Genomic DNA, 17,397 nt, shown 5'->3' with positions numbered 1-17,397 from the left:
CAAGAAAACAAGGTTCAAGGGTTAAAATCTTACCACCAATGGTCACACAACCAAGGATTGATGGCTCCTCAAGCTCCAATGGAGGTTGAAGCTCCCAAAACCCCAAACTCTCACAAAGGGGCGGATTTTTGAGGGGCAATATCCCTCCACACAAAGCTCCCCACTAAGAACTAAGCTAGGATTAATGATGAGGGCGAGATTCTAAGTGATTTAGGCTTTTGAATCGCTCCAATCGGTTGAGAATAGCTCTCTATCTTCCTCCCTTCCTTCTCCCTCCTTTCTCCTTCTTCTCCTTTCCCCTTCTTTTCTTTCTGTCGACGGTTTCTTGGGGGGGGGGGGTTTGGGTTTCTTTCTTGTTTTATCACTTAACATAAGTTAAGTGGTAACATGTGGGTATTAGTTCATCTATCTATTCAACTCCATTAATTACCAAACTTTACCCAAAAGTCTGGAATATTATTCTAGGAATATTTTTATTTTTATTTTTATATTTTGGGCATTTTCGCCAGTACCCATTTATACCCCTTAATTTCCACTGAGTACACTTTTTAACTCCAAAGTGACTCAAATTCATTTAATTAAGCCCTATACTTAATTTTACTCACTAAAACATGCTTGATTATTTAATTAAAATTAATCAATTAAATGCTTAAGTTTGGGGTATTATATACTCCACCAATGCTTCGTATTTCTAAACCGATATCTGAAAAATGAAAAAGGGCGGCGTTTCATTTTCCAAGTTATCTGCACATGGATAATGATAACCCATAATTACAATGTACCGCCACCGCCAAGTTGCATGGCTCCTTCATCCTCAAACAAGCGCTTAAAATGGAGATGATCAATGCTGTGTCGCTGTCAAGCCTCCCATCCGAAGTGATATTAGTAATATTTCGGAAGATTGCATCCCGTTCTTTGGAAGACATGACTAGCATGAAGCTAACATGCAAGGACTTCCTCGAACTTGCAGAATCTGATGATGTATACGAAAGTGTCTTCTTTGAAAAGTTTGATGATGGTCCGTTAGAGTGGGTAATCGAAGCCAAACCATTTCCTTACTGTTTTAGAGTTGGAGGACAAGTTTATCATGCAATGGGCAGCCTTCTTCCCCTTGATTTTCATACTCCAAAATTTGCTCAACTTTATATATATGATACTGAAAATGAAGTTGTAAACAGATTGGGATTCCTAAGGTATATAAGTTGATGTAATTTTTTAAATATTCATTTATGAATCATATTATAATTCCTGAATTTAAGCAAATATCTGTTATTTAATTGTTTAATACAATTTACAGATCAAACAATAATGAAGATTTGCTCGATCAAAGCATTGTCCTATCATTGAAGGAGATGTTAGATAAACACAACAGTATTGTCCAATATTTTCGCTATGCTAGAGACCGTTATAACGAAGATCAACTCAAAGGCGTGAGATTGAGGCTTATTCGAAAGCGTGGCAATGATGGAAGACTTTATAATCTTCCTTCCGCATCTGAAGTAACTGTTTTAATTGTTGGAGATATAGACACCGCGATGGGTGATAGGGACATCATTGTTGAGACACAAGATGGAGTTTTAAAGCGCATTGATGTTAAACATCCATTATATTTGGGTTTGCAGTATTCTTTGTTATTTCCTTACGGTGAAGATGGTTATCGCGATGATGTCCATCGTAATTCAATTTCTACTGGTAGGACAAACCCAAGATCAACTATCAATCTAGAAAACTTTTCCAACAGTTCTTGGTTGATGCTTATACAATGATTGAGCACGAATGTCTTAATTTCATTCGTTACAATCAGGCTAATCTCAGAGCTGATTTGTATGAAAATGTAGTACACGCGTTTGACAGAGGAGAAGATACAGCGGTCAAAACAGGCAGGCGTATTATTATACCTTCTTCTTTCACGGGCGGCCCAAGATATATGGCAGAAAATTGTAAGGATGCATTTGCAATTTGCCGTTGGGCTGGATATCCTCATCTTTTCATAACAATTACCTGCAATCCTAAGTGGCCAGAAATTTCACGGTTTCTTAAGGCTAGAATGCTGAACGCTGAAGATCGTCCAAATATTCTTTGCAGAGTATTCAAGTTCAAATTGGACCAGTTGTTACAGGATTTAAGAAACGGACATATTCTTGGCAAAATTAATGCATGTACGTATTTTTTTTATTTGTTATTGTTTTGGAATAACTTTTTTGCATTTTTTATTAAAATCAAAACCATATCTTTATATTTCCTAATTTTGCATGTACGTATCTTTTTTATTTTTTTATTTTTTTTACGTTTTTTAATACAAATTATTGTCGTTTGTTTTGCTTGAAATTAACAGATGTTTGTACAATTGAGTTTCAAAAACGTGGGTTGCCTCATGCTCATATTCTATTGTTCTTGCATTCCTCTAACAAGTCAGAAAGTGCTCTCGATATTGACAAATTGATTTCTACGAAGATTCCTGATAAAGATTCTGATCCTTCATTATTTTCAGCTGTAACAAGTTATATGATGCACGGTCCATGTGGTCCTAATAATTACAAGTCTCCTTGCATGAAAGAGGGAAAGTGCCCAAAAAATTCAACTCCCGTACAATTATTGACGATGATGGATTCCCTCATTATAAAAGAAGAAAAAATGGGAGATTTGTTATTAGGAACGGTGTGGAGCTAGATAATCGTTCCGTTGTGCCTTACAATGCAAACCTTCTTTTAAAATATCAAGCTCATATAAATGTGGAATACACCTGTCAGAGCAGTGCTATTAAATATCTTTTTAAATACATCCATAAAGGAAATGATCGCGTGACAGCTGCTATAAAACATTCAGATCCAACTCTTGACGCATCTCGAAAAAATGATGAAATTCAAATGTTTTATGATTGCAGGTAGTGAATTTCAAATATATGAATGTGTGATTTTTTTCGCTTATTTGAACTGAATTACGATTTTTTTTCCTTTCTTTGGAATAAATTTCTTCTTTTATTATAGGTATGTGTCTGCATGCGAGGCTGCTTGGAGAATTTTTGGCTTTGATATTCATTTTAGATATCCTCCTGTTCAGAGATTGTCATTTCACTTACCTAATGCAAAGAATGTTGTTTTCCGGGATAATGCGTCAATATCTGATGTGAAGACAAGAGCTGAGTCCAGGAGGTCAATTTTTGAGGCTTGGATGGAAGCAAACAAAAAATATCTAGAAGGAAGATATCTAACTTATGCTGAGTATCCAACCCATTTTTTTTATAAAGAAGATACCCAAGAATGACACCCTAGAAAAAAGGATTTTCAATCGGTAGAATAAATCGTTTCTCAGCTAATAATGGAGAAGATTCATATCTTCGGATGCTTCTTACTTTTCAGAAAGGTTGTACGAGCTATTATGATTTGAGAACAATTAATGGTGTGCTTTTTCCTTCGTTTAAGGATGCATGCTATTTTCTGGGTCTTTTCGATGATGACGGAGAGTATATCAATGCTATTAAAGAGGCAAGTTCATGGGGGTCAGCTTCTTATCTTCGTAATCTGTTTGCTCTTCTTTTATTTAGCAATTCAATGACTAGACCTGAATTTGTTTGGGAAAAGTCTTGGAAATTCCTCTCTGACGATATCTTTTATCTACATAGGAAAAATATCGGATGTTCAGGTATGTGCTTATAACAATTTTCATGCATTATTTCTAAAGACCAGTGTTTTACTGCAACAAGAGAAATGTCGACAATTTCAATATGTTAGATATGTTTTTCATGTTGATTACTTCAAGAATGACATATACTTTCATGTTACTATATGTATAAAGTCCAACATTATTATCTGTTTGCTTTGAGTTCAAAAAAATTAAAATTTTATAAATTATTTCACCTTTCTTTTTTATTAAAAATTTAAAACATTTTCAGTTATTATTGTTGATACTGAAAATAAGTTGTTACTTTAAGTTGAAATAAATGTTAATCTTAAAAATATTATAACCTTTGTAAAGAAAACATTATTTTTTATTACTGATGTTACTGTTTAAGTCTGTTACTTCACATTGAATTAAATTTATTATAAAAAAATTTAACTTTTTTTAGGCTCCTTACAGTATAGCATTGTTGTTTCTCGGATCTCAATGGTGAGAGAGTTTTATTTGTCATTTTAAAAATTAATTATACTTTCTTAAATTCAAAAATATTAACCTCCTCTTTTTTTTAATTCATTATAAAAAGTCTGTTAATAGAATAAGTCATTTTGAATTTCATATATATTCTAACGCATCTTGAAGTTAATTTTTTTTTAATTTTTTTTTGTTAATAATTCAATTTCTTAGTATTCTGTTTTATTCTTTGTTTAAATGCATCTCTTCCAGAAGATTGTATAATGAATTCTACACTTGCTGAAATAGACAAAGTACTGCAGAGCAATGGTAGATCTATATCAGATTACCCGTTAATGCCTCGCATAATGATGGAATCATTGCTGGATATACAACATAGATTGGTGCTTGATGAGTTATCGTATGCAAGGTTATTTTTTATAGAAGAACATAAGAGATTATTACATTCCCTAACTGATGAGCAGAAAGATGTCTACGAGAAGATTATTTCAGCGGTTTCCCGAGGCACAGGGGGGTTTTTCTTTCTTTATGGGTTTGGAGGCACAGGAAAAACATTTATTTGGAATACTTTGTCTGCATCTGTTAGATCAAATGGAAAAATTGTACTAAATGTTGCTTCGAGCGGAATTGCTTCCCTTCTGTTGCCTGGAGGACGTACAACACATTCCAGATTTCGTATTCCTATTCAGATCAACGAAGATTCAACGTGTAACATAAGTCAAAATTCTACTCTTTCTGAGTTGTTGTCGAAAACAAGCTTAATTATTTGGGATGAGGCCCCAATGGTACACAGATTTTGCTTTGAGGCTCTTGATAGAACACTTAGAGATGTTCTTAGATTTTCTAATCCGAGTTTCTGTGATAATCCATTTGGTGTAAAAGTTGTTGTTTTAGGAGGTGATTTCCGGCAGATTTTACCTGTGATTCCTCATGGTAGCAGACAGGATATAGTTCATGCCACTATTAATTCATCTCATCTTTGGCTGCATTGTAATCTATTGACTCTGACCAAAAACATGCGTCTAACTTCAGGAAATAGTAATCAAAATTTGATGAAAAAAAAGAATTCTCTAAATGGCTTCTTAAAATAGGAGATGTGATCTTGGAGATGATGTGGACATGGAATCTATTATAACAATTCCAGATGCACTATTGATCAAAGAATCGGAAGATCCACTTTCAAGTTGGTTGATTTTGTGTATCTGAATATGTTGAATCATATTTTTTATCCTTTTTTTTTCAAAGAACGTGCCATTTTGACTCCTAAATTGGCAGATGTTGCTATCTTAAACGAGCGGCTTATGAGTTTTATTCCGGGTGAAGAACGAACATATTTGAGTTCAGATAGTGTTTTGAAGCAAGATGGAAATTCTGAGCTAGAGGATGTTGAATTCTCTCCTGAGATTTTAAATACCTTCTCATGTTCCGAACTTCCTGATCATAAATTAACTTTAAAGGTTAATGTGCCGGTTATGCTTTTGAGAAACATTGATCAATCAAAGGGGTTATGTAACGGCACAAGACTGCTTATTTCCATATTAGGCAACCATGTTGTTGAGGCAACTGTTCTTACAGGAAGCAATATAGGAGAAACTGTCTTAATCCCTAGGCTCACTGTCAGCCCGTCTTCTCATACGTTTCCTATAAATTTCCAAAGAAGACAATTTCCCTTGGTGGTTTCATTTGCAATGACTATCAACAAGAGTCAAGGACAATCACTTTCTCATGTTGGAATTTATCTTCCTAGACCTGTTTTTACTCATGGACAATTATATGTGGCGCTATCAAGAGTAAAGAGCAAACAAGGATTGAAGATTCTTATATTTGATGATAATGGTTGTGTTGCAAATAGTACCTATAACATTGTCTATAAAGAAGTATTTCAAAGGTTAGTGTAGTTGATTTGATTTCTTTTTGCAGTTCACAAACTTGAATGCATTTATGATGAAAAAATCTTTTTATTTTTTAATTTTGTGCATGTCCTTCTAATTTTTTTTAGTTATGATTGGGATAAAGTTATGCTATATTTTTTAATTATTTTTATATATTTTTAAATGTCGTTAATGTTATATATTTTTTTTTTCTTTTTTTCAAACATTGGAGTGATGACCAACCAAAGTGAGTTATTTTGTCCAACGAAATTTTCTGATTTTTAATGTTTGTTATACTACATAATTGAAACTGATAATTTTTAAGTAGTCATTTCATATTTTGTCGAACATCTTATATATGTGTGGTATGTTGGCTGATTGTTTATGTGATAACAATTCTCATACCTATAGTTATATAAGTTAATAATTTTTATTAAACATCAATTCATTTAGAAGGATGCGACAAGATTCGGTCGACAACCGACTGAATTTTTTTTCCCTCCGTGCAACGCACGGGTAAATAACTAGTATATATATAAAGGGTAATATTACTCTCATGTAATATGAGAGTAGTTCTCTCATGTTACAGAGAGAATCCAAGTAGGGCCCGCTATTTAAAAGCAAAAAAGAAAAAGAAAAAAAAGGAGCACGATTTTCAAAGTGAGAGAAAATGAGATAACTACCGCATGTAAAATGAGAATAGTATTTCCCATATATAAACCAACAAATATATGACGAAGAAAATTAAAGCTTTTCTTAAAAACAACTTTTCAACACTTTATATATTGAAATGGCCCATGTCCTGTAAAAAAAATTAAAAATTAAAAACAAAATCCAAATACCTTTTTCATTGAAAAAGTGCGTGCCTTATTTCGTAATTGAGTAATGTTTTTCCTAGACTTCGTATATTGCATATTGGCGCGAACCGCGTAACTTTGTAAAGTACAATGGGTGCTCTTCAGTAATTTTTTTTTTTTTTTTTAATTCAATTCTTGTATACTAGATTTAATTTGCACATCAATTTTATATTACTTTAAATAGTGTAATATAAATTTCACTTTGATAATAATCAATTACATGTGTTCTTTACAACTTCACTTCAGTTGTCAATTAACTAACACATACTCCATTATGCTATGCATTTGGGCTTTTTTTCTTTCTTGCACATCCCTTTCAAAACGTATTCACTGAGAATGGGTTTAAACCATATTCAAAGTTTTTGCCAATGAAATAATAAAAATAATAATGAAGGCCATTGCAAAACCCAATTCTGAATGCACTTTTGATCTGGCTTGTAAATCTTAAACGATGTGCAGATAGTTTTAACGCAGGAATTGACCAGATGAGACATTAACATTCCATCAGCTCATTTGTTTAGTTCGTGTTCACCACTAGTTTTCTCTAATGTATATATGACCAAAAAAAAGAAGTGAAGTTAAAACTAGTTGTCACTTTGGAAAAAGAATAAGAAAAATGAAAACACTATACCAGTCTCATTTACAGATATGTAGACCCCTACCCGGGTAAGAAATCCAAGCAGGAGCAAAGGTGAGTCACCTGTTTCACCCTCAATTTCCTAGTAGAATTCCTGAAATCTACTCGAAGGAAAATGAGAGAGTTACTTTTAAAAAAGCACAAAATCCCATTCCTTAGTCTCCTTACCTCCTTTATCTTTTTCAAATCTCTGCCAATAATCCACGTGGCTCCCCAATCAGGTCAACGTCTCCAACTTAGCTCTGTCACACTAAGGTGGTGCACGGTATATCAGCTGCGCTTAATCTCTTTAGCTCTGCGGCCACATGTTTCATAAATGCCAAGCAATCTTGCTGGCCGGTATGTACAATGCTTCACATTCTATACAAAAGGTTTTAGCTTATTGAACATAATCATATAATCTGGCCACGCCAAGTTGCTAAAATGGTTTAAGTTGTGATGTTACTGTGTTAACTCTTAAGTACAGATGGGAGAGCTACGTCCAAATTCCTTAGAAATGCTCCTTGTGGAACTCGAATTTTGTTGGACCTTTTTCATTGAACTCGTAGCAGAGCTTGCTAAGTTCTTTGGCCAAAACTGGTGCGCCACAATAAAATACCCCTGATCCCAATTAAGATAGCCATAGTATTAGTACAAGAAAAAAAAAAAGAAAAAAAAGTCTACCAAGTACCAGCGTATGCTTGATGGAGACTGACTGACCTATTCGTCCATTATAGTGCTTGGAACACATTTTAGAGAAAACCTTCTTCCAGTTAGGCCTAGCAAAATGAGTTCGCACCTTGTAGTAGAAATTCAAAGAAGCAAACCGAGGTTTTAAATTTACTCACTCCCAATTTAGAAATTAAAATGGCATCGAGGCTAGTATAAAATACAGAAAAAATAACAAAATCGAAGGCTTACCCTAGTCCCAGAAACAATATCAACTCCATTTTTGGCATGGTTGAGTGCTTGCACCATGGTGATGAGGGCGGATCTAGCATCGCCTTCTTCATATACGCTTGTCAAGTAGTTGTGCATCTCAATGACACCCTGAAGTTCATAATTTGACGTTTAAAATTTGCCATTGCAAATAATTCTTATTCATCTTGTAGCAGGGAAAATAAATACTAATAGTTCTTCAAGAGGAAGTATCAATAAGATAAATAGATCTTCAATGACTTATAATACCCTTTGATCAAGCTCAGCTACTTCATTCATGACTCCTTTAAACCAATCGAACGACCCTTGCTCTCTTGTGACCCAGTAGAAATAAGCGTTGGTAGTCTTCAGTGTTTTCTTCCGTCTTGGACCAATTTTATTAAGAGATGGTGAATCAGAACTCCCAACACTTAGGTCTGAACCTCTACTTATATCAGAGACTGAATCCTGGATAGAAGTAACCTTGATTGTTATTTTAGTTGTACTAATTTTACATTCAGATGTTCAAATAATGGTCAGTATAACATTTCGTATGAGACACAATATTATAAAACATGAATATGTAACTACATTGTAATCAGTGTGTTTAATACTATGTAGTGCAAGTACTCACCGCCAGCTCCTCCATTTTAATAATGTTATTGAGGAGATCTTTTAGAATGCTGATAAAAGGTGTTGCTCCTATTCCGAGACCGACAAGTAACAAAACATCATACTTTCTATAATCTTGTGCTGGCGCACCGTAAGGTCCATCTATCTTTAACTTGGGCAAACTGTATCAATGGTTAACAAGAAGTAGGCGGGAATTTAAGTATAAATTATTTGCCCCGACTCCCTGAGGACCAAAATTATAAGGCAAAAAAATACGGCAAGAACAACATGTACCTTTTCTTAGTCGTTTCATCAGCCCTGAGAAGCCCACTCTTCCCAGATACAGGAGGCTCACAGACATCAGAGAATACCCTTTTAAGCTCCTGTGTCCAATCACCCAGTTGCCGAATGTGAACACTCAGGTAGTCATCGCCAGGGGCTGAGGTGATAGAAAATGGATGCCTATCATACATATATTGTCCCATGTCATTGTTAGATACCGATACTAATTCGCTCTGAAACAAAATTGAGACTCCTAACTGCTTATAAAATGCGATATCACTTTACTTTCCCTTTTTCTCTTCTTATTCAATATCCCTGAGGGGGAAAAAGTACTACACTTAAGATCCCTGCTTGGTAGATACTCAAATTAGCAGAGGGTGGTTAGTTAAAAAGCTCTTCTTTTTTACTTCTTTCAACCCATTAAAAACTCCCAAGTATTGTATCAAGCATAATGTTAATTGTAATACCGCAACATGCAACAACAAAATCACCATAGCTACTGCGAAATAATGTGAAAAAACTAAAATGCAACTCACCACTCAAACGGAGAAACAGCAGGACATTGTACAAACATGTATTGTCCGCTCTTGTAGCGGAATGGAGGAGGCTTAGACATTTGCAATGTGAGAACATTTCCAGGATATATGGCAACCTTTGATATTTTCCACAATTAAACCAAAAAACAAAAGTTAATAACTTCAATTTACAAGATTGTTTAATTTATAAGAAGTAATGGAGTCAAGGGTGACTTTTGAGGTCCCGGTCCTCGCAGTTTATACTTTGTAGGACTCTTCTTCTGGATGGATGCACACAATTAGCCCAGGCCAATTGTACGCAAAACAAGTAATTAAACCCTATTTATAATGAAATTTAAAACCGTTTTAAGAGCGTAAAACTGATCGTTTCACTTGCTCTGCTCACCTTTATAAGACGGACTGTATAGAAACCAGAACGAAAGAATCTCAGTGTTCTTTCTGACGCATAAAGTAAAACTGGAACCGCAAGATACATCCATGTCTGAAAACAGAAATTAATGCGTCATGTAACTAATCAGCGACAGCCAATGCATCTGATAAATATCCTAAATAATTGAAATCTAATACTAAAATTATATACCGTTTTCAGGTACCATTGGTCAACGAGGTAAAGTTTTACACCGTGGACGATGAGAAGGGCATAGACAACGACAAACAGATGGTGTGAATACCAGAAGGCATTGAAGCCAGTGAGCCTACTAAATGGTTTCGGTAACTTAATGAGATTTCTCCTGAACCATTTGGTTGCAAGCGTAAATGCTATTGCCATTAAAACCACCATCAAAATTCCAGTCACACCCTCGGGCCCTTTAACTAGGTCTCGATAACTGGGTTTATGATCACCAAATACACCTTTCAAATACTTCTCATAATCAGCTTCAGACGAATTTACAAGTCTAGGAAAATCACAAGCAAGGTGATCCCCGACATGAAGTATAACACCAATCACGATGGCCCCAGCAATTGTCTGTATCATCAAGTAAAACTGGAAATCATATACTTAACTACAAGGATAAATAAATATATTATTTATGTTTCTGTTATCTTTTCTATTTTGTGACAGAGAACAGACTCGTTTTTATGCAATTTAAGTCTATAATAAGGGGAAAATATGCATAAAAAATTTCTCTGTCATATTCATACGAGGGTGAGTGGGAGACCCGTTATAAAGAGAAAAGAAAAGAAAAATTAATAAAACACATTCACTTTTATGCTCAGCGTGACAAAAACATATTTTCTTAAGCAAAAGCATAAACATTAAACCCAATGTAGTTGTATTTGGCATCAACATTTTTGTATTATCATTTAGTCATTCGCTCACAAATTTATATTTTTGTATCATCATTCAGTTATTCACTCACAAATTTATATAGCTAAAATAAAATGAAAAAAAGGTTAAATAGATTTATATTAGTAATTTATTAACAATATATCAAATCAACCTATTATTAGCAAGTTATTTTTCAATGCTAGAATATTTGGAATTTGTGTTTTGATGATAAACTAGAAAATTAATCCGTCAAATATTGAAGAATATATGATTGGTATAGAGAAATTTATCTTTTTGTACTTTTTATATTTTTTAAGGTTCAAAGTTTCTTAGATTACACGACATAAATTATTTTTTATATATACATAAAAGTACGTGAAGCTTAGTTTTTTCTTCTTCTTCTTTTCACATGGCCCACATAATTTTATGTGTGTAGGAGATAAAATACACAAGAAACTTTAAATCCCATATTTTATATTAGTTACGGTTCGTTCTTTTTCTTACTTAATCCGCTGGGGTCTACCCATTAATTTTACTACTGATCACTGCATGTTTTACTTTTACAAACAGTAAAAGAACAAATTTTATAACCCGGTGGACACGAGACCAAAAATCAGTTTGGAATTACAATTATTGATGGCGCTTACTAATAACGTAAATGAATAGTCTAGACTCGAGAGTATTCCTGGTGGTGTTGGTGCGTACCTTATGAAAGTTGATGTTGTCATCAAAAGGTATAATGTAAGCCAGCTTTGTAGACCTGAGCCAAGTTATGGTGTTTCTGCACACGGGAAATAGTATAAGTGCCATGTTGAACTTTAGAGTCTCAGCCGCACCTTTGGCCGTGAGAAGACAGTAACCCATGATTTGAGAAGCATCTTTGTGCTTGTACTGAATAAACTTCCACGTGAACAGCCCAATCATTATGCAAACATACAATGTTAAAACCCAAAGTCTCTTCCAATTCTCTTGCAAATAATAGAGCAGCCTGCGGCTCATCCTACGTATAGGACTTCTCTTCCTTAGCCCCTGAAGGTTCTGGCTCAAAGCTTGGCTTGTGTAGCTTAAAGCTTGGCTGTAGTTGAGGTACGTGTCCTTTTGTAAAAGAAGCGTCTCCAATTGCCACAGCTGCGATGACATAATGACCATCCAAAATGCCGCAAAACTATCAGAGGTTGAATCGTGTAAAAGATATTTCAGCATGTCAATTATATGCATTATTAGCACTACATGAGCAACAAAATGCAGCACGCGTGCAAACGTGTCGAGTAAGGTGTACGCCTAACTGGCGAAGAAGGCCACTTGGAAACTGAAGCATGGTGAAGAAACATCACTCAGCAGGAATATGAATTCACGATGTCAATAAAATCAGGTTGGTCAGGGAGATAACCCCTTTTCCACTAACAACGGCTAATAGTATTGATCTTTTTTCCAATTTACCCTTCATAACACGTTTTTGAGTTCACAGTTTGGAAAGGAATGACAGAAATGTGAAATTAATTGATAAATAATAATCCAGCTAAGATCGGCATGCAATAACTGACAATAATTGCAATTCCATCTACCCTTGGATTGTCTGCTACCATAATGTCCATGTTTTCTTTTACATTAAAAGTTTGGAAAAATTATTTGTGCTAAAAAAAGATGTAAGTTGTGTCTTTTAATATTTTTTACTCTATGTATCTCGATAATACATACTTATAACATGAAAAGTTTTTTTTTTCTCTTTACTCAATCACTTACAGTAAAAAATTAAAAGAACATACCTTACGTCTTTTAAAACTGAACCCCAAAAAATTTATATATAGATGCCAAAAAACACGAACCCGTACTATCCAAAAATTATAACTGATATCTTCCCCGGGAGGGGATGTTATATTGGTCAAAGAAATAATGAGGTCACTGTAATAAATGGTTTAATTTGACCAGCATCGGCACTTGCTTACACAAGGAACTGAATGATTCGAAATAAAAGGTAAAACAGATTACGTACATAATGACAAAGTTGTCCCTTATTGAGTTTGCTGTTAAATTTGTTGACGCAGCAAAAGGATATGAAAAAGATTGTATACTGAGGAAGACACTATTACTAATAATGTACTAATTTTGTTTGGACATCAAATCATTTTTTAACTTCAGCTAGCTAGTTTGTATTAATTTATCATAAGCCTAGTTTGTCCTCCTTTTTCTTTTTTTTCCTGCATGGTTGAACAACATAGGAGATGTCGTGTGATTCAATAAATTACACAATTTGGCCCAACTGTGGACTAAAGAAAGGCGCAGTCCTAGTCCAACACTGACTAAATTAAGGTAGGACGGCTAAACTAATTTACCAATGGAATTATATTTTCTTTTCTCTTTTTGTTGTCTAATGAAAATTATGTAAAACAATAATGTCAACCATATACCAAATCCTTTAAACTATGCTAAGGTTGTTTAAGAGCATCGTACACCATTTTTTTTTTTAATATCGGCGAACATCATAAATAACGTGTATTATGCACTTAACGGGAATAATAAATTATTTTTCCTATTTATCATATAATGCACTCATTAATTACTTATACGTTTTCATTACTAGGAAAAATAATGAGTGCGCATTATTTTCTAGTTATTTATTTTAACGGTAATAAATTGCAGCATCAGAGTATATATGACTAATATGTATGTGTTGATAAAGTTAGAATATGCTATGGAATATAAGAAGATTTTCCACCTCGATGTAGCCAAGTCTTTCGGGGTCTAACTCCTCCATGATCAGAGCTGCATATTCTTCGGCCTGCTCCTTCAATCTGGATAACTTATTTGCAGAGGCGCTTAACATGATGATCTGGAAATCAAGAGATATAACACGAATTGGTTAGTGAAAAAATTAATGTAAAAGCTTTAACTAAATATTATGTGTTTAAGAAAACGACTATAATAGGAAAAAAGAAAAGCTGCAGCCTAAAATGACGACTACGCCCCCACCAACTCCACTGATAACGTCTCCATTATAAATTCCTAAGAATTTGGTAAAATCAGAAAAATGAAAGCGCCATCTGTATGACCAAAGCTGAAAAAGTAAGACATAGTTCACTGACTCTTGAATATATATACCAACTAATATTATGCTCTAGAACATGGAATACGTTGTGTGTGGGCATGCTGAAATATTGGAAGTAGTTAATTGAATAACCATTAGACTAAGCTCGCCCAATTCAGCTTAAAGTTGATTAATTTAAACTCAAGTGGACGACACAGGCGGCAACGTATTGCATACATAATATGAAGAAATACTTATTTATTCAAAAAATGAGTATTTAAATTACCACAAAAAATCAAGTTTAAATGTATAAAAAAATATATATAGTAAACAAATTCAGTTGAATACAAATAAAGTTTCGGTTCGGAATATAAAATAAAAGTCTTCTATACCTCTTTCACTTCTTCTTCCGTGATTCTTCCATCTTCGTTCTTGTCCACCCTGTGAATTAAAAAAATAAGGCACGTAATGATCACAATCAGAATTACAAGCAAAGAAAGCATCAAAGCTTTGACGGATATTTAAAAATTAGAGCAAATATACGGGACATAGGAATGGAAACCGAGGAAGATTATTTATCACTTATAAAATTGAACTTCAATAATAACAACAATCTTCAATGATTACATGTCGAAGAAGATCTGGAGCCGCGAATCAAAACTTTGATCGGTAATTTGCGTCCAGTATTCGAAAAGTTCATCCCTGTTAATCTTGTCAACCGTCAACCTTCGTTTGCGAGTAAGAGCATCGAACAGTTCAAGAGCGAATTCCTTGGAATCTTTCATCCCTTGAGAAAAAAAAAAGTATAACAATCTTTAAGTCAACAAAAGAAACAGTAGCAAGTGAAAGAGTATGCAAGATCTAAATAATAATGAGGCCATAAAATTCACAAAATCCAATGCATTGAAACAGGGAGGGAAAAACCTCTGGAATAACTAATTAAACGAACAATGCAAGAATCCGAATCGAGATTTGAAAAGGAAACAGACCTATGCACTGAGCAAAATCTGCGCGATGGAGAAAACCGTCCTTGGAGAGCCTATCGAAGTTCCCCTGCACCTCGATCCACGCATCAACGCCGTTGGATTTACTGCTGATGAATTTCAGACCACGAAGTGCTTTATGAGCACCGGACCGAGTGCGATCAAGCTGAGCACGTTGCTTCCTGAGAGCTCGAGCCGCCAACGCCGTTTCAAAACCGCCGCCGGCGGCACCTCCGGTTCCGTTCACAGCTGAGGAAGAGGAAACAGTACGCGAAGTATGGCCGTGGCTCCACGAGAACCGCCGCAACTCCGCTTTCAGCTCCTGCGAGAATTGCCTGGCCTTGGCAACCGCCTCGGCTTTCAGCTCCTGCGAAAAATGCCGCAAGCCTCTCGACGAGCTTCTCCGGATCGTCGGCGACCTCGAAACTGACGACGGAGTTTCATGGCCGCTACTGGCGCCGCCATCGTCGATGTTAATGACAGAGGCTGGCTCAACGCTCCGAAGAACGATGGTGTCATCGTCTTGAAGATCAAGAGTGACCTCCACAAACTCGTCGGCGGCTGAATTGGACTCAGTTCCCGGCGAAGTTCCGGCGCTGACGATTGCTTTTCCGGGAACGGTGTCGGAGGCCCATCGGCGCTCGTGCTTCGGATTACCATTCATTGATCACTGATCAGACAAAAACAACGCAGAATAATGTCAACTTGTTATCTAATGCTATTCGGTGCTGACGTGCACAAGTGGTTGAGCAAAGTTACGAGGACTATTTGTAGAGAACAAATCTTGGACTGGGTTAGGCCCAGTTAATTTTCGAAGAGGTCTGAATCAGAGAGAGAGAGAGAGAGAGGTAGAACGCGTTCAAAATATATGAGACAAAGACATGAACGCGTAAATGAAGACCAGCGTAATTTGTAATGGGAGACCTATGGGAAGAACAAAAATTCATGGAATGGAGTTTAAATGTGATTAAAAATATTATATACAAGAAAATAGGTATGTGTTGTGGGATTTTATATTAGTTGTGTGGGATTTCGTAGCCAAATGTAGCTGTGGAATTAAAGGTGAGAGGAGAGACAAGAAAGAAAGAAAGAAAGGGTGTGTGCGATTGTTATCAGTGACCACCAAAAGATGTTTGGTGTTTGGTTTTTTTCTTTAATTTGATATTTGTATTAGACTTTAGAGTTCTGTTCCGTGGCTTATGAGTTATGAGTTAGAGGCACAAAAGGAGTATGCGGTGAGTGGTGGGTTGGAAAACGAAAGGGAATATCTCTCTTTTTACGCGAGTGGGACCGCTGATTCCCGAGTTTCTGAGTAGACGGCAGGGATCGTCTTTTCAACTCCACCCACGATCCATTTGTCTCGCTCGTTACTCTTTTTACTCTCTCTTTTAACATTTTCCTTTTCTTTTCCTTTCTTTAAAATTTACTGTCCGTTCAACTCAGTATATATGTGTACATTCTTATTAAAGTTTGCTATAGTTAGTGTTATAATGTTATTAAAAAAAGTATTGAAGAAATAATTTATTAATGTATCATTAATCTATATACATACAAGAGAAGTGTTTCTAATGTCTTAAATATTGTTTTTTTTTTTTGGTACATAACCTCATAAACATTTACAAGAATTAAGTTTTTACCAAAAATCATTCATAAGTCTAGTATTAGACTCTCGATCAAAACTTCTGTAATCAACTAATTAGAAATTAGATCTTCATTGTTCTCAGTATTATCAGTCCTCATTCTTTTAGATTAAAAGCTACATTTCCCCGTAAGCGAAATTAAAGTCCTAAATTTCACGCACGCACATACACTCACATACACATCAATGGACTTCAAACACAATAGAAGTATTGTTTTCACACGCGAAGAGAAAACAGATATTTGCACACAGATTTCATTAGTGCTTTTTTCCTTTTTAAGGAAACTATAAAATTTATGTTGCACGGACAAGAAAAAATTCCAACTAACTCTTTGAAAAGTGTGTCAAGATTCTTTTATTATATATTGAGAAAATTGTTTTTCATTTTAAATATGTAAAGTTGTATCATTTTAACTGAGAATAAGTGATAGATAAAAAGAAAAAAGAGTGGATAAAATAAAAATGTGGATTCTACCTCTATGTGTGAGAGTGAAATAACAAGTTATGTCATCTAAAAATATAAACACTTTTTCTTATTTATTTTACCGTGGATCCATTAAATTCTCTCTGGAGTGAGTTATAAATTATTCCTGCAACATGATATAAATAAACCCATTTTTTTAATGTATTCACATTATATAATTCTCTTTCTAACTCTTATAGTACATTTGGAAAATTGGTTAGAACAGCGTGAAACAT

At 34.9% G+C, this 17,397-nt stretch overlaps 1 protein-coding gene across 19 annotated transcripts; it reads right to left on the bottom strand.

The window, feature by feature from the left end:
• Nucleotides 1-7,255: 7,255 nt before the first annotated feature.
• Nucleotides 7,256-15,965, bottom strand: LOC133284792 (respiratory burst oxidase homolog protein A). 19 transcript variants are annotated; one of them, XM_061481882.1, is made up of 15 exons: nucleotides 15,440-15,965; nucleotides 15,066-15,394; nucleotides 14,704-14,863; nucleotides 14,469-14,517; nucleotides 13,768-13,881; nucleotides 11,757-12,179; nucleotides 10,362-10,748; nucleotides 10,167-10,262; nucleotides 9,782-9,897; nucleotides 9,258-9,425; nucleotides 8,986-9,145; nucleotides 8,622-8,819; nucleotides 8,355-8,483; nucleotides 8,154-8,232; nucleotides 7,256-8,054 (listed from the first exon to the last, which is right to left on the bottom strand). In XM_061481882.1, exons 1-15 carry the CDS (start codon nucleotides 15,721-15,723, stop codon nucleotides 7,945-7,947), a joined length of 2,802 nt encoding a protein of 933 aa, XP_061337866.1. In that variant the 5' UTR covers nucleotides 15,724-15,965; the 3' UTR covers nucleotides 7,256-7,944. The 19 variants fall into 19 exon arrangements, with proteins under 19 accessions (XP_061337866.1, XP_061337867.1, XP_061337869.1 ...); XM_061481883.1 differs by having other exon boundaries at nucleotides 15,066-15,423; nucleotides 15,487-15,965; XM_061481885.1 differs by having other exon boundaries at nucleotides 8,622-8,772; nucleotides 8,993-9,145; nucleotides 9,240-9,425; ... (1 more) ...; nucleotides 13,751-13,881; nucleotides 15,066-15,965.
• Nucleotides 15,966-17,397: the final 1,432 nt, after the last annotated feature.

The sequence above is a fragment of the Gastrolobium bilobum genome, unplaced genomic scaffold (genome assembly GCF_033153095.1).
Source record: "Gastrolobium bilobum isolate Gb01-03AN ecotype WA unplaced genomic scaffold, APGP_CSIRO_Gbil_v1 utg27505, whole genome shotgun sequence".
Taxonomy (NCBI): domain Eukaryota; kingdom Viridiplantae; phylum Streptophyta; class Magnoliopsida; order Fabales; family Fabaceae; genus Gastrolobium; species Gastrolobium bilobum.
The sequence above is the reverse complement of the archived record's forward strand: the minus strand, read 5'-3'. Positions and strand labels throughout refer to the sequence as shown.